This window comes from Triticum urartu, chromosome 1A, assembly GCF_056163025.1.
Source record: "Triticum urartu cultivar PI428250 chromosome 1A, HENAU_Tu73, whole genome shotgun sequence".
Taxonomy (NCBI): Eukaryota; Viridiplantae; Streptophyta; class Magnoliopsida; order Poales; family Poaceae; genus Triticum; species Triticum urartu.
This window is the reverse complement of record NC_141873.1, coordinates 18,867,071-18,884,408: the sequence shown is the minus strand read 5'-3', so window position 1 is coordinate 18,884,408 and position 17,338 is coordinate 18,867,071. Positions and strand designations below refer to the sequence as shown.

The window sequence follows — 17,338 nt, the reverse complement described above, 5'->3', positions numbered from 1 at the left end:
CTTGAGATAGCTTAGGTTGTCATATAAACTTGAGTGACAAAAAATAGGGCCATATAGTACAAAATGTGAGACGAGGATGAGTTCATTGTGCGTGCAGTTGTGGCCCTTAAGTTGTTGGAAGGGCTCAACATAGGTGCGACGATGCGACATGGCCTCAACATTGGTTCCTCATGAGGCCACGGGGTGGTCGTTCAGTGAGAATGTTAACTACGATCATTTTATGACTCGCAACTCAGCTACCAACCAACTATATTTGGAGAGCCACGCACTACTATAATATCTATGGCAATTGTCGAACAAATTTCAAGGTGTTCTTCTAAAAAAATCAAGGTGTTAAAAGGACCTGCTAGCAGCGGGGCTCTATTAGTTGATTATCAATCAATCTAGAAATAGCTGCCTTTTATTGTGAGGAGGGGGGGGGGGGGGGGGCGCCTAAGGCCATAGCTACGATTAGAGAGAAGTGTTGACGAGGTAGACTTTCAAACTTAATTGAGCTTCATCGGATACCGTACATGAAACTTAACAAAACTCAGCATCATATCCAAGACTTGTGAGATGGAATGTGGGTTCATACTGATAGTAATAGAATGTTTTTTTTAAACCGAGGCAAAAGACTTGCCTCAATTCATTAATTAAGAGGGAAGAGTGTATGTTACATAACAGTGGCTCCACAACATAGCCTGCCAGAGGAGAAAACAAACAACAAGCGGATTACTCTCGCAGCATGATGATGCTAAGTGCCTAGTCCCTGTGGTGGTCCAGAGTTTAGCCTCGTCTTGGATAAGCTCAAGTAGGTAGAATGGCGTCGTCGATTTTCTTCCTGAAAACTCTAGCATTTCTCTCGTTCCAAATGAACCAGCAGACAAGCATGGTGAGGGAAGTCATGGACTTCCGGTTTTGTCGTATTAAGAACCATACATGATGGGAGCGTGATGTCCTCTGTTTTCAATGGTACTATTCAAGCAATGACATTAAAATGAAAACTAGTCTTGTGGAGGTTTTAGCGGATGAAATTTTAATGCAGCTTTGAAATATTTTCAGGGTAGAAGGATAGAGAAAAAACTTGCATTATAATTTTTATTGACTAAACATATCAAGAAGTGGTTCCGTGCCTCCAGTTCTTAGTGGGAAACGAAACTGGTTACTACTTGCATAATTAGCTGAAGAAAAACCAAAAGAAAACATAGAACTGAAATAAATGACTTGCAAATTTAGCTTTCGGAAGAATTCCATTTAAAATTTAGAATGATGCAAGTCTTCTGGTATTTTTGAGCTATGAAAACTTGATTTAACATCTAGTTCATAAGACATGCTAAAATAGTACACCAATAAGCACACGTTTTGTTCTCTTCCTCTGCAAATATTATTTAATTCCTCCAACATATATACATATATATTCCTTAGTAGAGGACTGTCGACCAAGACACTTTCACAGACACCAAAGCACTATTACGGAAATAATATTCTTTTTCTTCACTGCCATGAATATCCGCTTTAAATGAAATTGGCATACTCCCCTCCATAAAATCAATAAACAGTGTGTCATCCATCTGCACAGCTGCTACAAAATATTGTGAAAAGCTCCCAGTTGAAGACACGAAGCTATTGCAGTCGCATTCTTTATCGTCTATGAAGGCATACAAGTTCTTCCAGATGGCAGTGTACCCACACATCTTTATATCAAACCCATCTCCAGGCACTTCCAAAAAGTTCATATGTATGGTCGCCTCGACACTGTCTCGAAATATGATAAGATTAAAAACAAGAGCACCATGTTCACCTTCCATTTTGATTCTAGAAAGGACGTCGAAACTAGACCGGCCCTCGATTAGGTCGAAGCATCCGTCAACAAGATTTTTATCACCTCTACTATCACCCGATGATGCCTTTGTTCTAATATCCACTTCAACTAGGCAGTCGAATTTCATCGAGATGCCTCTTTTGGGGCTCAACAAGCGCAGATAGTCGCCGGCCTGAAATTTAATCGAGTAGCAGAGTCAGCATACCAACATGGCAACATATGCTGTATTTAGAACACAGCTAAACAGTTAAAAAATAAATAAATAAAACTTGACGATTACCGAATTGATAGTGAGCGGGTCATCACGGGATCGGTTGAAAAGATAATTGCGGCGATAATCCTCGTCATCACGGACCGCAATATAACCGTATACCTCGACCGGTCCGGTGCAATCTTCCAGAAAGGTATGCACCATGGTAGAGAAGAGTTGGAGTATAGGGCGCGGCTTGTGAAAACACCTTTGCTGCCCAGTTGAAGCTTCGTTGCAACAGCGAGTATACCGCATAGGAGGCAGGCAAGCTATTGATTCAAAGGCAGGCAGGGAGCAACATATTTAACACAATACTGATGCAGCAAAAGTAATCTAGACAGAAATGTGTATTGTATTGTAACGCGGAGAGAGCTTGCAGTTGAGCTGCTTACTCTCAGAGACTTGATTCATCTGGTAGGCCTGGTGCCAGTAAAGATCACACGCAAGCCTCCGATCTCTAGACGACCCCGGGAGCGGGCAGATGTTGGGCCAGTCATAGGGTTCGGGCGGAACCCCCATAGTGTCTTTCATCAACAGTTTCCTCTTGGCAGGCTCCACGGAACCAACAGTCTCAACAAACCGCAGCACTGATGATGATACAAAGGAAAAGAAGACATCAACTAATGAAAATTACAACCAGGTGCAGATGTAGCTTAGAACAGCATCCATCCATAGAAATAAGTAACCAACAAGGGAAAATCATTTGGGAGTATAATTAGCGAATGTTACCATCCTCGGGGCTTAGGGGGCCGTCGTCAAGATCATCGTCCTCCTCCTCCTCCTCCACCTCCTCGTGAGAGAGAGCCATAAGTCCTGAAACTCCGAATTCGTAGATCGAACTTGCGCTCTGCAGGAGGAATCACTTAGATTTGCAAATCTATGGATCTGCAAAAACGAAATATTTGTATGAAGAGATCGATCGAGCCGGCTGAATAAATATAAATTGCAAGAGCATCGAGTCCGAATTGGATTTGGGGGTGTAGTAATTAGGTCATGTAGACGGATTCGGGGCTGGCGAATTCGGGGGCGGCGGCGGCGGCGATACGTACGCGAGGGTTAGGGTTTTCTTTCTTTGTTCCTGGGAGAATTCGTTTTTTTTTTGAGGGAATCCTGGAGAATTCGTTGGGGGTAAGGTCAAGCCCGTGTTCCTTTTGGGCCACCTTTTTTTTTCAGAATCCCCTTTTGGGCCACCCTAATATTGGAGGGAGGTACCTCACAAGATATTGGGCCTGCTTGTTTGAATCGACTTGGAACCGGCCTACCCTGCTAAGGGCCTGTTTGAAACTGCTCTTTTTCCTAAAATTTAGCTCCGCTCTGAAAAAGATGCAAGCCAAACGAGGTAGCTCCATGATGTCTCACTTCAGAAAAGAAATAATAATTTAAAACTAGGTGGAGCTCCCTATTTGTGAAGCTATTAGGGGGTGCTTCAAAAACTCTAGTTCAAAGAGCTCTTGTGGAGCTCGAAGAAAAATTATCCACCATTACCACCAGTAGTGGATACCCCCTTCGTTTTATTTCTTCATGTCACCCAGCCAAATAGACTTTTCCCATATACATTTTTCATTAGTAAAGCTGCAACTAGCTGAAAGCCAAACATGATAAATTGCTCTGTTCGAAAGTGGATTTGGTGGAGTGGAGTAATCCCAAACAAGCCCTAAATTTAATATACCTTAATAAATAATAAATTGGATCTAGGTCGAACACATGATAATTTTTTCAAACATGTGTTCATCTTATTGTTAGTATTTTTCCCTTTTTTTGGTAGTTATCTTTATTCTTAAGGTCACGGAAGGAATCATGTTGTAAGTAATCATGTGAATTTGATATGTGTTCGATATTTTGATAGTATGTATGTTGTGATTCCCTTAGTGGTGTCATGTGAACGTCGACTACATGATACTTCACCATATTTGGGCTTAAGGGAATGCATTGTGGAGTAGCAATTAGATGATGGGTTGCGAGAGTGACAGAAACTTAAACCCCAGTTTATGCGCTATTTCGTAAGGGACCGATTGGATCCAAAAGTTTAATGCTATGGTTAGAATGTATTCTTAATACTTTTCTCATAGTTGCGGATGCTTACGGGAGGGTTAATCATAAGTAGGAGGTTTGTTCAAGTAAGAACAGCACCTAAGCACCAGTCCATCCACATATCAAATTATCAAAGTAGCAAACACGAATTAAACCAACATGATGAAAGTGATTAGATGAAATTCGCGTGTACCCTCAAAAACGCTTTGCTTATTATAAGAGACCGTTTTGGCCTGTCCTTTGCCTCAAAAGGATTGGGCTACCTTGCTGCACTTTTGTTACTACTATCGTTACTTGCTCGTTACAAATTATTTTGCTATCAAACTACTCTACTACTTACAATTTCAGCACTTGCAGACATTACCTTACTGAAAACTACTTGCCATTTCATTCTGCTCCTCGTTGGGTTCGACACTCTTACTTATCGGAAAGAGCTACAATTGATCCCCTATACTTGTGGGTCATCAAGGCTATTTTCTGGCACCGTTGCCAGGGAGTGAAGCGCCTTCGGTAAGTGGAATTTGGTAAGGAAACATTTATATAGTGTGCTAAAATTTATTGTCACTTGTTACTATGGAAAACAATCATTTGAGGGGTTTGTTCGGGGTATCTTCATCTCGTCCGGAGCCACAATTAGCTACCCCTCAACCTACTACACCTACTGAAAAATATTGAATATGAAATTCCTTCGGGTATGATAGAACAACTGGTAGCTAATCCTTATGTAGGAGATGGAACCGAACATCCTGATATATACTTAATATATGTAGAACAAATTTGTGGATTGTTTAAGCTTGCAGGTTTACCCAGAGATAAAGTTATGAAGAAGGGTTTCCCTTTATCTTTGAAGGGAAAAGCACTGGCTTGGTATAGGCTATGCGGTGATATTGGATCATGGAATTGGAATCGTTTGAAATTGGAATTCCACCAAAAAATTTATCCTATGCATCTAGTTCATCGTGATCGGAATTATATATATAATTTTTGGCCTCGTGAAGGAGAAACTATCGCTCTAGCTTGGGGGAGGCTTAAGTCAATGTTATATTCATGCCCCAATCATGAGCTCTCAAGAGAAATTATTATTCAGAACTTGTATGCTCGGCTTTGTCGTAATGATCAAACCATGCTTGATACTTCTTGTGTTGGTTCTTTTATGAAGAAGACTATTGAATTTCGGTGGGATCTTTTGAAAAGAATTAAACACAACTCTGAAGATTGGAAACTCGACAAAGGTAAAGAGTCAGGTATTAAACTTGAGTATAATTGTGTTAAATCTTTTATAGATACCGATGCTTTTCAAAAGTTTAGACTCTGAGATAGTAGCCTTCTTTTGTGAATCATTTTCTACTCATGTTGAACTCCCTAAAGAGAAGTGGTTTAAATATCACCCACCTATTAAAAAAGAAATTAAAGAACCGGTACCAGTTAAAGAAGAAACTATACTTTATAATGTTGATCTAGTTGTTCCTTCTGCTTATATATATTGAGAAACCACCTTTCCCTGTTAGGATAAAGGAACATGCTAAAGTTTCAACTGTAGTTAACAAAAGCTATATTAGAACACCTAAACCTGATGAGCAAATTAAAGTAGAACCTAGTATTGCTATGGTTAAAGATCTCTTGAAAGAAGATATGGATGTGCATGTTATTTACTTCTGTGAAGAAGCTGCTAGAATTGCCAAACCTGATAAGAGATAAACATAGACCTATTGTTGGCATGCCTGTCATCTCAATTAAAATAAGAGATCACTGTTATCATGGTTTATGTGACATAGGTGCTAGTGTGAGTGTTATTCCTTATACCTTATATCAAGAAATTATGAAAGACATAGCACCCGCAGAGATAGAAGAAATAGATGTTACTATTAAACTTGCTAATAGAGACACAATATCACCAATTGGGATTGTTAGAGATGTTGAAGTCTTGTGTGGGAAAATAAAATACCCTACTGATTTTCTTGTTCTTGGTGGGCATCATAATCATAAGCATCTTTTATTGATCAAATTCAAATCATCTTTGGCCAGAAGTGAATAAGAATAACAAAAGGTTTGTGGACATGTATATATTAATCACCTTTGGATAGAATAATAAATACAAGCCACACTTTATTAAGTCATCATGCATAAACTTCATTTATTAATCTGGTCCGTATCAACTTTGGCTAGAAATGGACATAATTAATAAATTTGTGTGGGCAAAATGTTCGGCAAATAGCTTTGGTGCCAGAATGACGAATAGAATCCACACTTAACTGGAGGATTTATAAACTTAATTTCACAGCAAAGACAATGTAACATGGTGATAATAATCATCATAGCAATGCAATGCCATAGAAAAAAACAAATAAGTATAATAAATTGCATTGGGAACTAAGTAAACATGAACATGATGAATAGAAACACTAGAGAAATTACCTAGCATTAATAAGCATAACGAATAATGCAAAAATTAGCCCTAAGACTTGTATAGATCTAAATAAAAAAGGAAAAATGAATTATTTTTTAGTGATGGAAAAATCAATTGTTTGTTTTTCAGAATTAGACTTCGGCCCATTCCTATGCGCTACCGTAATTTGTTTTTCCGGCGGCCCGAAATTCCTCTCAAGCTGAGCCGAAACTGCGGTTCCCGGTGGCCCGTTCCATCCCCTTTCATTTCTCTCCTTCCTCGCACGGTCACATCCGCGACGGCGACGAACGGGAGAGAGAGAGAGAGAGAGAGAGAGAGAGAGAGAGAGAGGCGGCGGTGAAGCCAGCGGCAGCGGCGGAAGAGAACGACGCCGGTGGGCGCCTTTCGTCGGATTCGCGTGCAGATCAAGGTAGCGCGCGGCTCCGTCGACTGGTGCTCGTCGGTGTCCTTCGCGAGGCGGGCGCGGACGGGGACGCGCACGAGCGTCCAAAACCGGCACGGCGACGGGCCTCCAACGCCGACAAGCGAGCGAGGAGGCGCAGCGGACCCGAGCACACCCGCGCAGCTGAGGGGCTTACTCCGGCGCCGTCGTGGCCAGCGACGACGACGACGACGACGAGACCCTCAACGTGAGGTAGCTTCCGCCACCGATAACTCAGTCATGGTTAGGGTTCTTAAGAGATGGGGAAATTTTTGGGGATTTCTCCACATTAGAGTTTCGGGTTTAAGGGCAAAATTGCGGTTACTTCAAATCATCTTATTCCCCTCTGATTGAGTGCATGATACGATAGCCCTAGCTTCAAATTTGGGGAAAACTTGAGGAATTTGACATCTAGGGTTTCGAGTTTTGGGGGATTTAACTTAGGAATAGCATAATTTAACTTAACCCCCTTTCATTTCTCAACAAACCCCAAGCCCTGGGTCCTTCTTAGCACTGTTAAGGCTACAACTCACAATAATAGGGCTAAATTAAAGCAAACTTAGCTTAACAGGAAGAACAATTAACCACAAAAGCATAAACATGCTTATCCAGAGATGATTTAGAGCACAAGAGGGCTCTCTAGCTTAAGAGCTAGATGGCTCCCATGCTATTGCTAGGATAGCAGGATTGTCTAGCTCAAACTTGAGCCACTTAGAGGAGAAGATGAGGTTGATTACCTTGGTCTTGAGGTTCAGCCGTCTCCTGTCTTCTTCTGGAGCTTGTAATGTGTGTACTATTCCTTCCTGGTGCTTCATTGATTGCTTGATCAGTGAGCAGGGAGAGAGTTAGGATCAGTGAGTGTGTGTGTCTGTCTTAGCTTTTTCTTTTCCCCTTTATATATGCACTGTACACTAGGGGAACCAACACCAAATGGGTGAGAAATGATCCCCCGATCAGGGGCAAGGCCAAGCAAACCTACTGTAGCAGCTGTGATTGTTGACTTCCTGTACATCTGTTGACCCACTGTTTAGCAGTAGATCACTTGTTATCCAATTATCTGTTCAGACAAATATATTTCCATGGAATGTGATTTTAGTATTATTCCCTGACCTGCCATTGTTCATTTGCAGAACTTGCCAAATATATTTGTTTTGCTACGAAAACTGAAAGGGATTGAGCTGGAATTCTTCTCTTGACTCCAACAACCTGACTGCTACTTCTACCATAACTTCTATCTACCAAGCACTTTGGACACCAGACCGAGAACTTGGTAACTTTCTAGTATTTATTGTTCTTTAGACTTATTGCAGTATTATTCATTTGCAAGCTATCATTTAATGCTGTTCTTCTTAATTAAGCTTATAACCTACAAAACCGGCACGGTGACGGGTCTCCAACGCCGACAAGCGAGCGAGGAGGCGCAGCGGACCCGAGCACACCCGCGCAGCTGAGGGGCTTGCTCCGGCGCCGTCGTGGCCAGCGACGACGACGAGACCCTCAACGTGAGGTAGCTTCCGCCACCGATAACTCAGTCATGGTTAGAGTTCTTAAGAGATGGGGAAATTTTGGGGGATTTCTCCACATTAGAGTTTCGGGCTTAAGGGCAAAATTGCGGTTAGTTCAAATCACCTTATTCCCCTCTGATTGAGTGCATGATACGATAGCCCTCGCTTCAAATTTCGGGAAAACTTGAGGAATTTGACACCTTAGGAATTGCATAATTTACCCAAATCCCCTTTCATTTCTCAACAAACCTCGGGCCCTGGGTCCTTCTTAGCACTGTTAGGGCTATAACTCAGAAGAATAGGGCTAAATTATAAGCAAACTTAGCTTAACAGGAAGAACAATTAAGCACAAACATGCTTATCCAGAGATGATTTAGAGCACAAGAGGGCTCTCAAGCTTAAGAGCCAGATGGCTCCGATGCCATTGCCAGGATAGCAGGATTTTCTAGCTCCAGCCACTTAGAGAAGATGAGGTTGATTACCTTGGTCCTGAGGTTTAGCCGTCTCCTCTCTTCTTCTGGAGCTTGTAATGTGTGTACTGTTCCTTCCTGGTGCTTCATTGCTTGCTTGACCGGTGACCAGGGACAGAGTTAGGATCAGTGAGTGTGTGCGTCTGTCTTAGCTTTTCCTTTTCCCCTTTATATATGCAGCTGTAATTGTTGACTTCCTGTACATTTGTTGACCCACTGTTTAGCAGTAGATCATTTGTTATCCAGTTATCTGTTCAGACAAATATATTTCCATGGAATGTGATTTTAGTATTATTCCCTGACTTGCCATTGTTCATTTGCAGAACTTGCCAAATATATTTGTTTTGCTACGAAAACTGAAAGTGATTGAGCTGGAATTCCTCTCTTGACTCCAACAACTTGACTGCTACTTCTACCATAACTTCTGTCTACCAAGCACTTTGGACACCAGACCGAGAACTTGGTAACTTTCTACTATTTATTGTTCTTTAGACTTATTGCACTATTATTCATTTGCAAGCTATCATTTAATGCTGTTCTTCTTAATTAAGCTTAACCTACAAAACAGTAAACCTCCTTTTTTTTGCGGTGAGGTTTCATGTCATTCCTCTGATTTGAAGGAATCACTGTGTTCGGCGTATAGAGGGCATATTCTCTTCTTGGAAATCAGTGTGTTCCATTTCTTTGGACAACCAAACACAAGAATAGAGCCTAGGTGCGGAACAGACATATCATGTTCTAGCCCATCACCCCAACCTAACACACCCCTAAGGTACCACCTGCCCACCTCCTCTTCGTGGTTAGTAGGACTGAAACCGCATCTCATGTACCCAGTTTGAGTTCTACTGAGCATAGAACCTTTTGATTCTAAAGTCTGTCTCCACAGCTAACTTCCTATTAACCCCTGCCCAACTATCGTCGACTAGCACCACATTATCCACAAAGAGCATACACCATGGGATATCTCCTTGTATATCCCTTGTGACCTCATCCATCACCAAAGAAAGATAAGGGCTCAAATCTGACCCTTGTTGCAGTCCTATTTTAATTGGAAAGTCATCAGTGCTGTCATCGCTTGTTCGAACACTTGTCACAACATTGGCATACATGTCCTTAATGAGGGTAATGTACTTTGTGGGACTTTGTGTTTCTCCAAGGCTAACCACATGACATTCCGCGGTATCTTATCGTAGGCCTTCTCCAAGTCAATGAACAACATATGCAAGAGATATATATGGATGAGTTAAAATTGTTTTTATTTCTGATCAATTTGATATAACAGAATTTATAAGTAGGCATTTATAATAAGGTATATTTTATAAGTAGCACTAATAATCTCAATTATCAGGTGTGACATATGAGAATAGAGCATCATCAAGGAAGGGTTACGAACAAGGCCACAAGTTTTGAGGTGTTCATGTTTATGTAATTTGCTTTAAGTAGTCCAAATGTCTGTGTATGTATTGCGTTGTGAGCTATGTAAGTGTATTGTGGATGTAAACTGAATCAGAAGTAATGAAATCTTCCTTATTTTTCACCTTTTGGATGTAAACTGAATCAGAAGCAATGAAATCTTCCATACTTTTCACTTTTTGTATTTTGTTTTCTTAAACCATGTCTTTCTTCTATTAAATCCACCGGGTGCGCTAATAGCTACAGGTGTGCTAACAGCTACAGCCCGGAAAAGGATTGTAATACAACTTCCTCGCTCATTGATATTCCTCAAAATTAGAAGATGGCCCATGAACAGGAGCTGATCCTCAAGTTTGACACTATGGTCGGTGAGGAGCGTGAAAAAAAGGAGCCAACTAATCTTTTTGAGGGTTGGAGTGACGAGGAAAAGGTAAGCTATATGAGGCAGTTGGAATTCAATCTTCCACAATACAGTGAAGCACCTAATCTTGAAGACAAGGAAGTCCCGGTAAGAATCTGGATTTTGTTGTTGTTGCACATTTTGAATGCTTGCATGCTAGTTTATTGATTTTTTTAGTTAAATAAATTGATCTAGCGTTATCATATGTTGATCGTCTACTATTTTTGTACAAATGGAGATCTTTTGCATTACCACAAAAGCATCTAGTATTTTTCCTTCGTGAAGTATGTGCTGCTCACTTCATAGTATGTGGTATATATTCTTTACCTATCCAAATGCTTGTCACTTATGTATTTTCTGGTTGGGTGTTTATGTCTGGCACTATAGCAACACACAATAGTGTTCAGCACACAAAATATACTCGGTTGGTTAGACAAATATGGTATGAACTTGGCATCAACTATTACTCTAGATTGTTCAAGGTTATGCAACCATGTTCATTTCTGAGGGCGATATGCTAGCAGTGAGAAAGATTTCTGGGTGTTTAAGAACCATGCTAACTGAATCTGCTGCATGTTTTGCCTAACTAAAGTCAGATATATTATGAATTTTGCATCTTAATTAAATTTTTTTATGCCATGTAGGATAGTGTAATTTTTGATGTCACAGATCCAGAGAAAATTCAGAAAAACTATGTTGCTTCAATTGGTCATTATAGATCCTGGCAATATGTTGGTTCCGACCGACGTTTTGAGTTTGGTTCAAAGCAACGCACGTTTGTGACCAGATCAACGGGAACATTTGTATTCTATTATAGATACAAACATTTTCTTGTTGGCTTGATCGTCGACGGACAATGTGGTTGGGTGGAAGGTGCCATAACCCGTAATGTTCGTGATGGCCTTGAGTCTGTGTTGCAATTTGCTAGAAAAGGATCTTCCCCAGATTATATCAGAAGTGCAAGAACATATACTCTTGCCTATGATGGGAATTATACAAAGGGTGAAAATATTTCAAAAATCAAAATTGGAATATGGCAGCTGTGTAATGCAATAGAGGGAATAGGAGATTTTGTTCCCGGAAAGAGCAAGTCTGAACCTGATCCTATGCAGTGGCAAATCTTGATTCTTTATGGTCCAGAAGCTGGAAGGATCAACTATATATTTGATCGGACAAAAATGTCTTTATCTGTTGACAATGGAGGGCATGTGGCAGTTAAGATTCCTGCTGATCTTGAGCCGTTTGTGCTGAACTATTTGAAACTTTCCAAATGTGGTATTGCTGTGCTTGATGGCAAGGAATTTTTCATGTCAAAGGAACGACGCCAAGAAGTTTATACCAGGTTTTATTGGCGGTTCTGATACTAACAAGAAAAGTGGTGTATCCTACTCACTTTCTGCTTTCGGATGCTCCCCCCATGAAATATAAGCGAGAGGAGCCTGATCAGGGGAAGAGGGGTAAGGCACTCACGGATGAGCAAAAATTGGAAGCTGCTAATGCCAAAGGAACTACATATCAAGTTGGCAAACACGATGGATCTTCTATTTACCACACCGAGAAATGGCTTATTGACCCATTGAAACAGGTAACATATAACATAGTTGATATGTTTCAAACAGGTAACTTTACCTTTAGAAGTTGATGTGTTTTGCTTATTCACCTAATATTTCTTATCTGCAGGAGAAGAGATCCTTTCCAGAAAGGCCTGAGCTCATGATGGTCTTAATATGGCTAAGCCGGCTCTGGGGTTACCTCAGCAAAAATTCTGTAGCACTATCTGATACTTCCGGTGTACAACGCGGGTTATCTAGTGAGAGTCTGAACCTGAATGTCAAGAAAAATCTTCTGGTTGCTGGAATCCGACCTGGGAATGCTCCTAATGTAAGCACCTCACTCTATTTTCTCTTACATTCATTAGTCAACATACGACATATGTTAATTATGCTGTCTAAACTAAACTTACATTAGCAACCAAATACTTTAAACTACTTTATATCATACCCTATAAAAGACAGTCAAAAACAACAGTTTTAGCCTAGTGTAATTTGAATGCTGGATCAGACTCATGTTGATCAGGTTAATCGAAAGACCGTAATGCCACAGGAGCATCATGGTCTTGAGAGGCTTGAATTAGCTAAAGGAGAAAATGCGGCCCAGCAACACACCGCTTCAACCTTTATCTTTTGTCCAGAAAGGTTGACCGCTGACCTGTGGTATTGGGAGGAGTTGCATCAGAAGGTCAATATTCACTGTACTATGCTTTTAATCTTAATTTCACCTCCGTTTGTATATTGTGAGACTGAGGTAGCTAACTTAATGATTTTAAGTTAGAACAGAAAGATGAGAGCCCAATAGGTGGCAGTGGTTTCTCCATGAGGAAATCTGGTGTAGCTTCAAGGACCGAAGGCAAGCACTTCTCTTATGCAATTGTACCAGCATCTCAGCTCAATACTCCGACAGTGTATTCTTCTCAGAATATTTTTTATGTTGTAGCTACTTTAAACTACTTTATATCATACCCTATAAAAGAAGCAAGTCTTACGTTCCATGCCTTCATGTATTTTAGATTACATGGTGCAGAGTAGTGGGTTGTTTCTACATGTTACATGTGTGTTAATATTTGTCTTCTGAATATTTTTATCGCATGCTATGCTTTTTTAACCATTTTTTTTTACCTGCTTCTAATTCAAGGTTGATGTAACTTCCAAAAAAGAGAACCAATTGTAACTTGTAAGGCTTTCTTATTTGGCTTGTTGCATTTTCAAGTTGCATGATGATCCAAATAAGAAACGATGATAAAATCATTTGCTATGTCATTTCAACCCTGGTTGCATGCATGCCTGATAGATGTGAATGGTAGCATACCCCCATAATGTTATGGCATTGAGTCAGGGACAGCATGTCATATTCCTGCAGCTTGCCTGATTCTGCAATTTCTATACTGAAATCTCAAAAGTACTTGTACCACCTATTTGAACGGATTTACTTGCAATAAATGGTCCCACTAATCATACCTTTTGGGTTCTCTGGATAGCCAAAAGCTCAGAACACAAAAGCACAATTAACTGTTTGATATTAATCTATTACTCCCAACACAGATGAGCTCTGTTATGGTGAGCCCAGAAGCAGGTGGCCTGTGGCCTTCGGAACTGATAATGGCAAAGTGCCCGAAATCATGAAAAGACGTGGCATCTCTAGAGAGACTGACAGAATGGATGCTCGCAATAAGAAGGCCAAGTTAATGGTTGCTGAGCATGAACAAAGACACTGTGTTGACTCGAGTACACAAGGTAATTATTTGGTGAAACGTCGGGTTTGTCTATGGTTCTTGTCTTGTTGCATCTTCCCTACCTTACCAGGAACAAATTTCTTTTCAAGAAACATAGGGTAGACCTTGGCTTTATTGATTAAATTGGTCTACCTGTTTGTGTGACATGACATTACTGTGTTTTAGTGATATGCATGTAACTCTTAAAATCTATTTCGGTTGCCACCTTTAATGAAAAGGTGATTACTATGTTGATGGTTTTGTATGGTCTCGATCTTCCTGTGCAGCAATAGCTACGTAGTTGAAATATACAGGAAGTCCGTTGTGCTTTACTCAGTTCAATGATATCAGCTAAGAGAAGCATATGTTATGTGTCCATTAAATAGCTATCCTTAAATCCTATTTGTACATAGTTACAGGGGTGGAAAGTTGGCTCTCTGTACTGCAGTCAACCTTAATCTTTTCTGAAACTAGACCTTCAATCTTGATGAATAAGTCGGCAGTTCTGTAGTTGCAAACAATGAGAGAGCCTGGTGGTTTGTTATTCTCGTATTTCTCAAAACAGCTTCTTTGCGTGCCTTACAAGTTTGCAGCGGAGGGCGGGTTATTAGCGAAGTGTTACATAATGGTGCATAGGTGCGCTATTCCTTGAGAAATTTGCTCAGCTGTATTTGTGATGTGATGACACTCTTGTCATTTAATTTTGAACCTCTATGACATCCAAAATACAAAAACCTCTATGACTTTACCAAAGGTTTGAGATGACATCGTAAAGAAAATGACATATATGATTTTTAATTTAACTTCATCCCATTAGGAAGTTTAGACATCACTTGGTTAATTTACCAGGAATACTCTCCTACTGAATTGTCCCGTATCATGTCAAATCTCAGTTCCTTTTTTATATTGGAATACTCTCCACTGTTATATGAAACTGGTCCGTTTCGGGCTACTTCCCCTCTGTTTCTGACCATTAGTGCTAGGGCTTGTTTCAGACGGTTTTCACTTGGAACCTGTCTGAAATAAATACTGGTGGCCTTATGGGAACTGGCTCAAGAATATTTCTACCTCGATTTATCACAACCTCATGGTGCATTTGATAGCATGGCACTGTTTGACGTCAATGCTGCCGACAATTGATCTGCCATGACATCAAAAATTTATGGCAGTCTTTTTCTAGAAACTGACCATATATAAATTGTTAATCCAAAACTATGTTCTCTAAGAAGTTGAAGTTATGTAGAACTGTATTTAATTTCTCCTGTGTGGACTCTGATGCATTTGATAGCGTTGCAAATGTTTTATCATCTTTTGAAGATATACAAAAGTGATTTTCTCGGCACTTGTTTCTCTGAAAACAGCATTTGAGATGCACAAAGCTGTGCTACGTCAGCATGTCTTAAAGCTTATTGATGTGTGTTATTATGATGATGCTCTGCTGCTCACTTGCCACTCGCCTAGCACCTAGTGCTTTTTAAGAGCATTGGCAGATGCTTACTTTTCAGGAGTCAGTTTTGCGTCAATGTTAATACTAAGGTAGTTATCAATAGTGTTTGGTCAACTCTACATCGCTTGGTTTATATGTTTACCAGTGGGGCAGGATACTTGTTTTATACTTACGGGGCTAAATAAATTGAGTATCACGGTTCATGGGGGTGATATATACTTTTCACTTATTTGTTTATTTTGACATGGGGATCTTTTATCATCTGTTCGCTAAATTCATATTTTGGTTTACAAGCTCAATCTTTGTACTTCTAATATCCTTTATATATCAATCACTGATACAGTTAAAATCTTACCAAGTTTTGTCTTCCTTTAGGTTCACTTGCTAGCACAATGGACAAGGCTGACTCTAGCACTGATATCCTGACAAATGTGTGTAAAGAGGGACTATCCAATTATTTTCCTTCTCTCCTGGCGTCACTGTATTTTTTGTCCTTTCATTCATGTCTTCGTCTGGATGATTGTTTTAGGTGCATTTCATGGCAAGGAACAAAGCAATGTCGATGCATTTTATGCAATGCCACCCTGAAGGGTATATATTTTCATGCTGTGACTCTGTTTACCCGAGCTCTCCTTATATTGTTTAATTCTGAAAGAAAAGTTATAATCCACTTTGGTGTTTCCAGGACTGCGCATGTTACTTTTGCTGACAAGGAAACTATTGAGGGTGCTACATCTTTGCCTGGGACACCATTCTCCTCTAGATTTTTCACAGTAAGACCCCCTTTTTAATTGTCAAGCCCATGCCGTCATATGCAATAACTCTTGTCTTTCTTCTGAGCCCTGTGCCTGCCTGCTGTCATATTCTCTCTCTTGGTACTTGATGAAATTAATCTCTATTTCTGGAAGGGGAAAAAACGAAAAGAAAACTATGAGACAGGGTGATCCACAGTTGCGGCAACATAAATTTTTAGCAGCAGTCAGTGTTATTAAGCTTTTATCCCTGAAAGAAACAAGTTGTACTTGCAGGCAATGCAGCCAACCCAGAAAGGGGAGAGTCCACTGCCTGCCAGCTGCCTCTGTAACTGAAGAGCTGTGAGAGTGTATGTTCACCAAAGAAAATAGGCCTGCTGATCTAAACCTTGCCCTGCCAGGAACGAAACTGTGATACAAAATCAGGCTGCCCTGACAGAGCATGTACTTGATACAAAATCGACAACACAACAGTTACCGCTACCCAAACATTTCCCTGTCTGTCTGTCTGACTGACCGGAGGAGACTTCCCCGTTTTTCTCTTCTCGGGATTTACCCTTGTTACAGATACAGATAGATGAGGAGAATTTGGTTGACAGGTATGAAGAAACCTCTGAAATTGGCTGAGGTTATATTTCGCCATGGCATTTTGAGACGGCATGTTTCGGCGATCCACACGCCTTTTTTCTGAATGCGGTTGTGGTTGAAAAACAGAAGCACAACCTGATTAGTAGCATCAGCATGCAATATTTTTGCTCTTTGTGCTGGCTTAGATGTTAATGTGTGTAATCTTGGTTTTGCGTTGCTCAGACCTATTTTGTGTCATTGTTACAATTTTTTGTTGTTGATGATCTTGTCATTTCAAGACCAGTTTTTTTTTCAACAGGTGGTCTAACAAGCTCAGTCGGGCCGTGTGTTCTATACGTACATATAGTCGAATTGTAGGAGATGCACATTAGTGTTGCTCCTTGCGCTGCCTGCCTCTCGGCTGTCAGACCATTGCCTACCCCTCCTAACTAGATTGTTAGCCCTTGATGCTTACAGTTTTTTTGGGGGGGTGCATGGCTTTGTAGAATTTGGCGTGATTTTGCCATGTGGCAGGCGCCTCGGTGGGCCCAAGCTTGTTATTTCGCATTCCGTCTCTTTGAGGTTCATCGGGTGATCTGTTGTCAT

The 17,338-nt window shown here is 40.5% G+C and overlaps 2 protein-coding genes across 5 annotated transcripts; one reads left to right on the top strand and one right to left on the bottom strand.

The window, feature by feature from the left end:
- Positions 1–1,297: 1,297 nt before the first annotated feature.
- LOC125539884 (uncharacterized) lies at positions 1,298–3,156 on the bottom strand. The gene is made up of 4 exons (XM_048703448.2): positions 2,781–3,156; positions 2,444–2,638; positions 2,082–2,320; positions 1,298–1,973 (listed from the first exon to the last, which is right to left on the bottom strand). Exons 1-4 carry the CDS (start codon positions 2,857–2,859, stop codon positions 1,401–1,403), a joined length of 1,086 nt encoding a protein of 361 aa, XP_048559405.1. The 5' UTR covers positions 2,860–3,156; the 3' UTR covers positions 1,298–1,400.
- Positions 3,157–6,699: 3,543 nt separating this feature from the next.
- On the top strand, positions 6,700–17,048 carry LOC125543076 (uncharacterized). 4 transcript variants are annotated; one of them, XM_087544504.1, is made up of 14 exons: positions 6,700–7,123; positions 8,041–8,180; positions 8,269–8,417; positions 9,209–9,348; positions 10,557–10,806; positions 11,343–12,283; positions 12,379–12,579; positions 12,802–12,936; positions 13,035–13,104; positions 13,797–13,988; positions 15,789–15,844; positions 15,943–16,004; positions 16,099–16,186; positions 16,442–17,048. In XM_087544504.1, the coding sequence occupies exons 6-14, from the start codon at positions 12,116–12,118 to the stop codon at positions 16,499–16,501; spliced, it is 1,032 nt and encodes a 343-aa protein (XP_087400630.1). In that variant the 5' UTR covers positions 6,700–7,123; positions 8,041–8,180; positions 8,269–8,417; positions 9,209–9,348; positions 10,557–10,806; positions 11,343–12,115; the 3' UTR covers positions 16,502–17,048. The 4 variants fall into 4 exon arrangements, 3 of the variants coding, with proteins under 3 accessions (XP_087400630.1, XP_087400624.1, XP_087400620.1); XM_087544498.1 differs by having other exon boundaries at positions 12,775–12,936; XM_087544494.1 differs by having other exon boundaries at positions 12,760–12,936.
- The last annotated feature ends 290 nt before the right edge of the window (positions 17,049–17,338 follow it).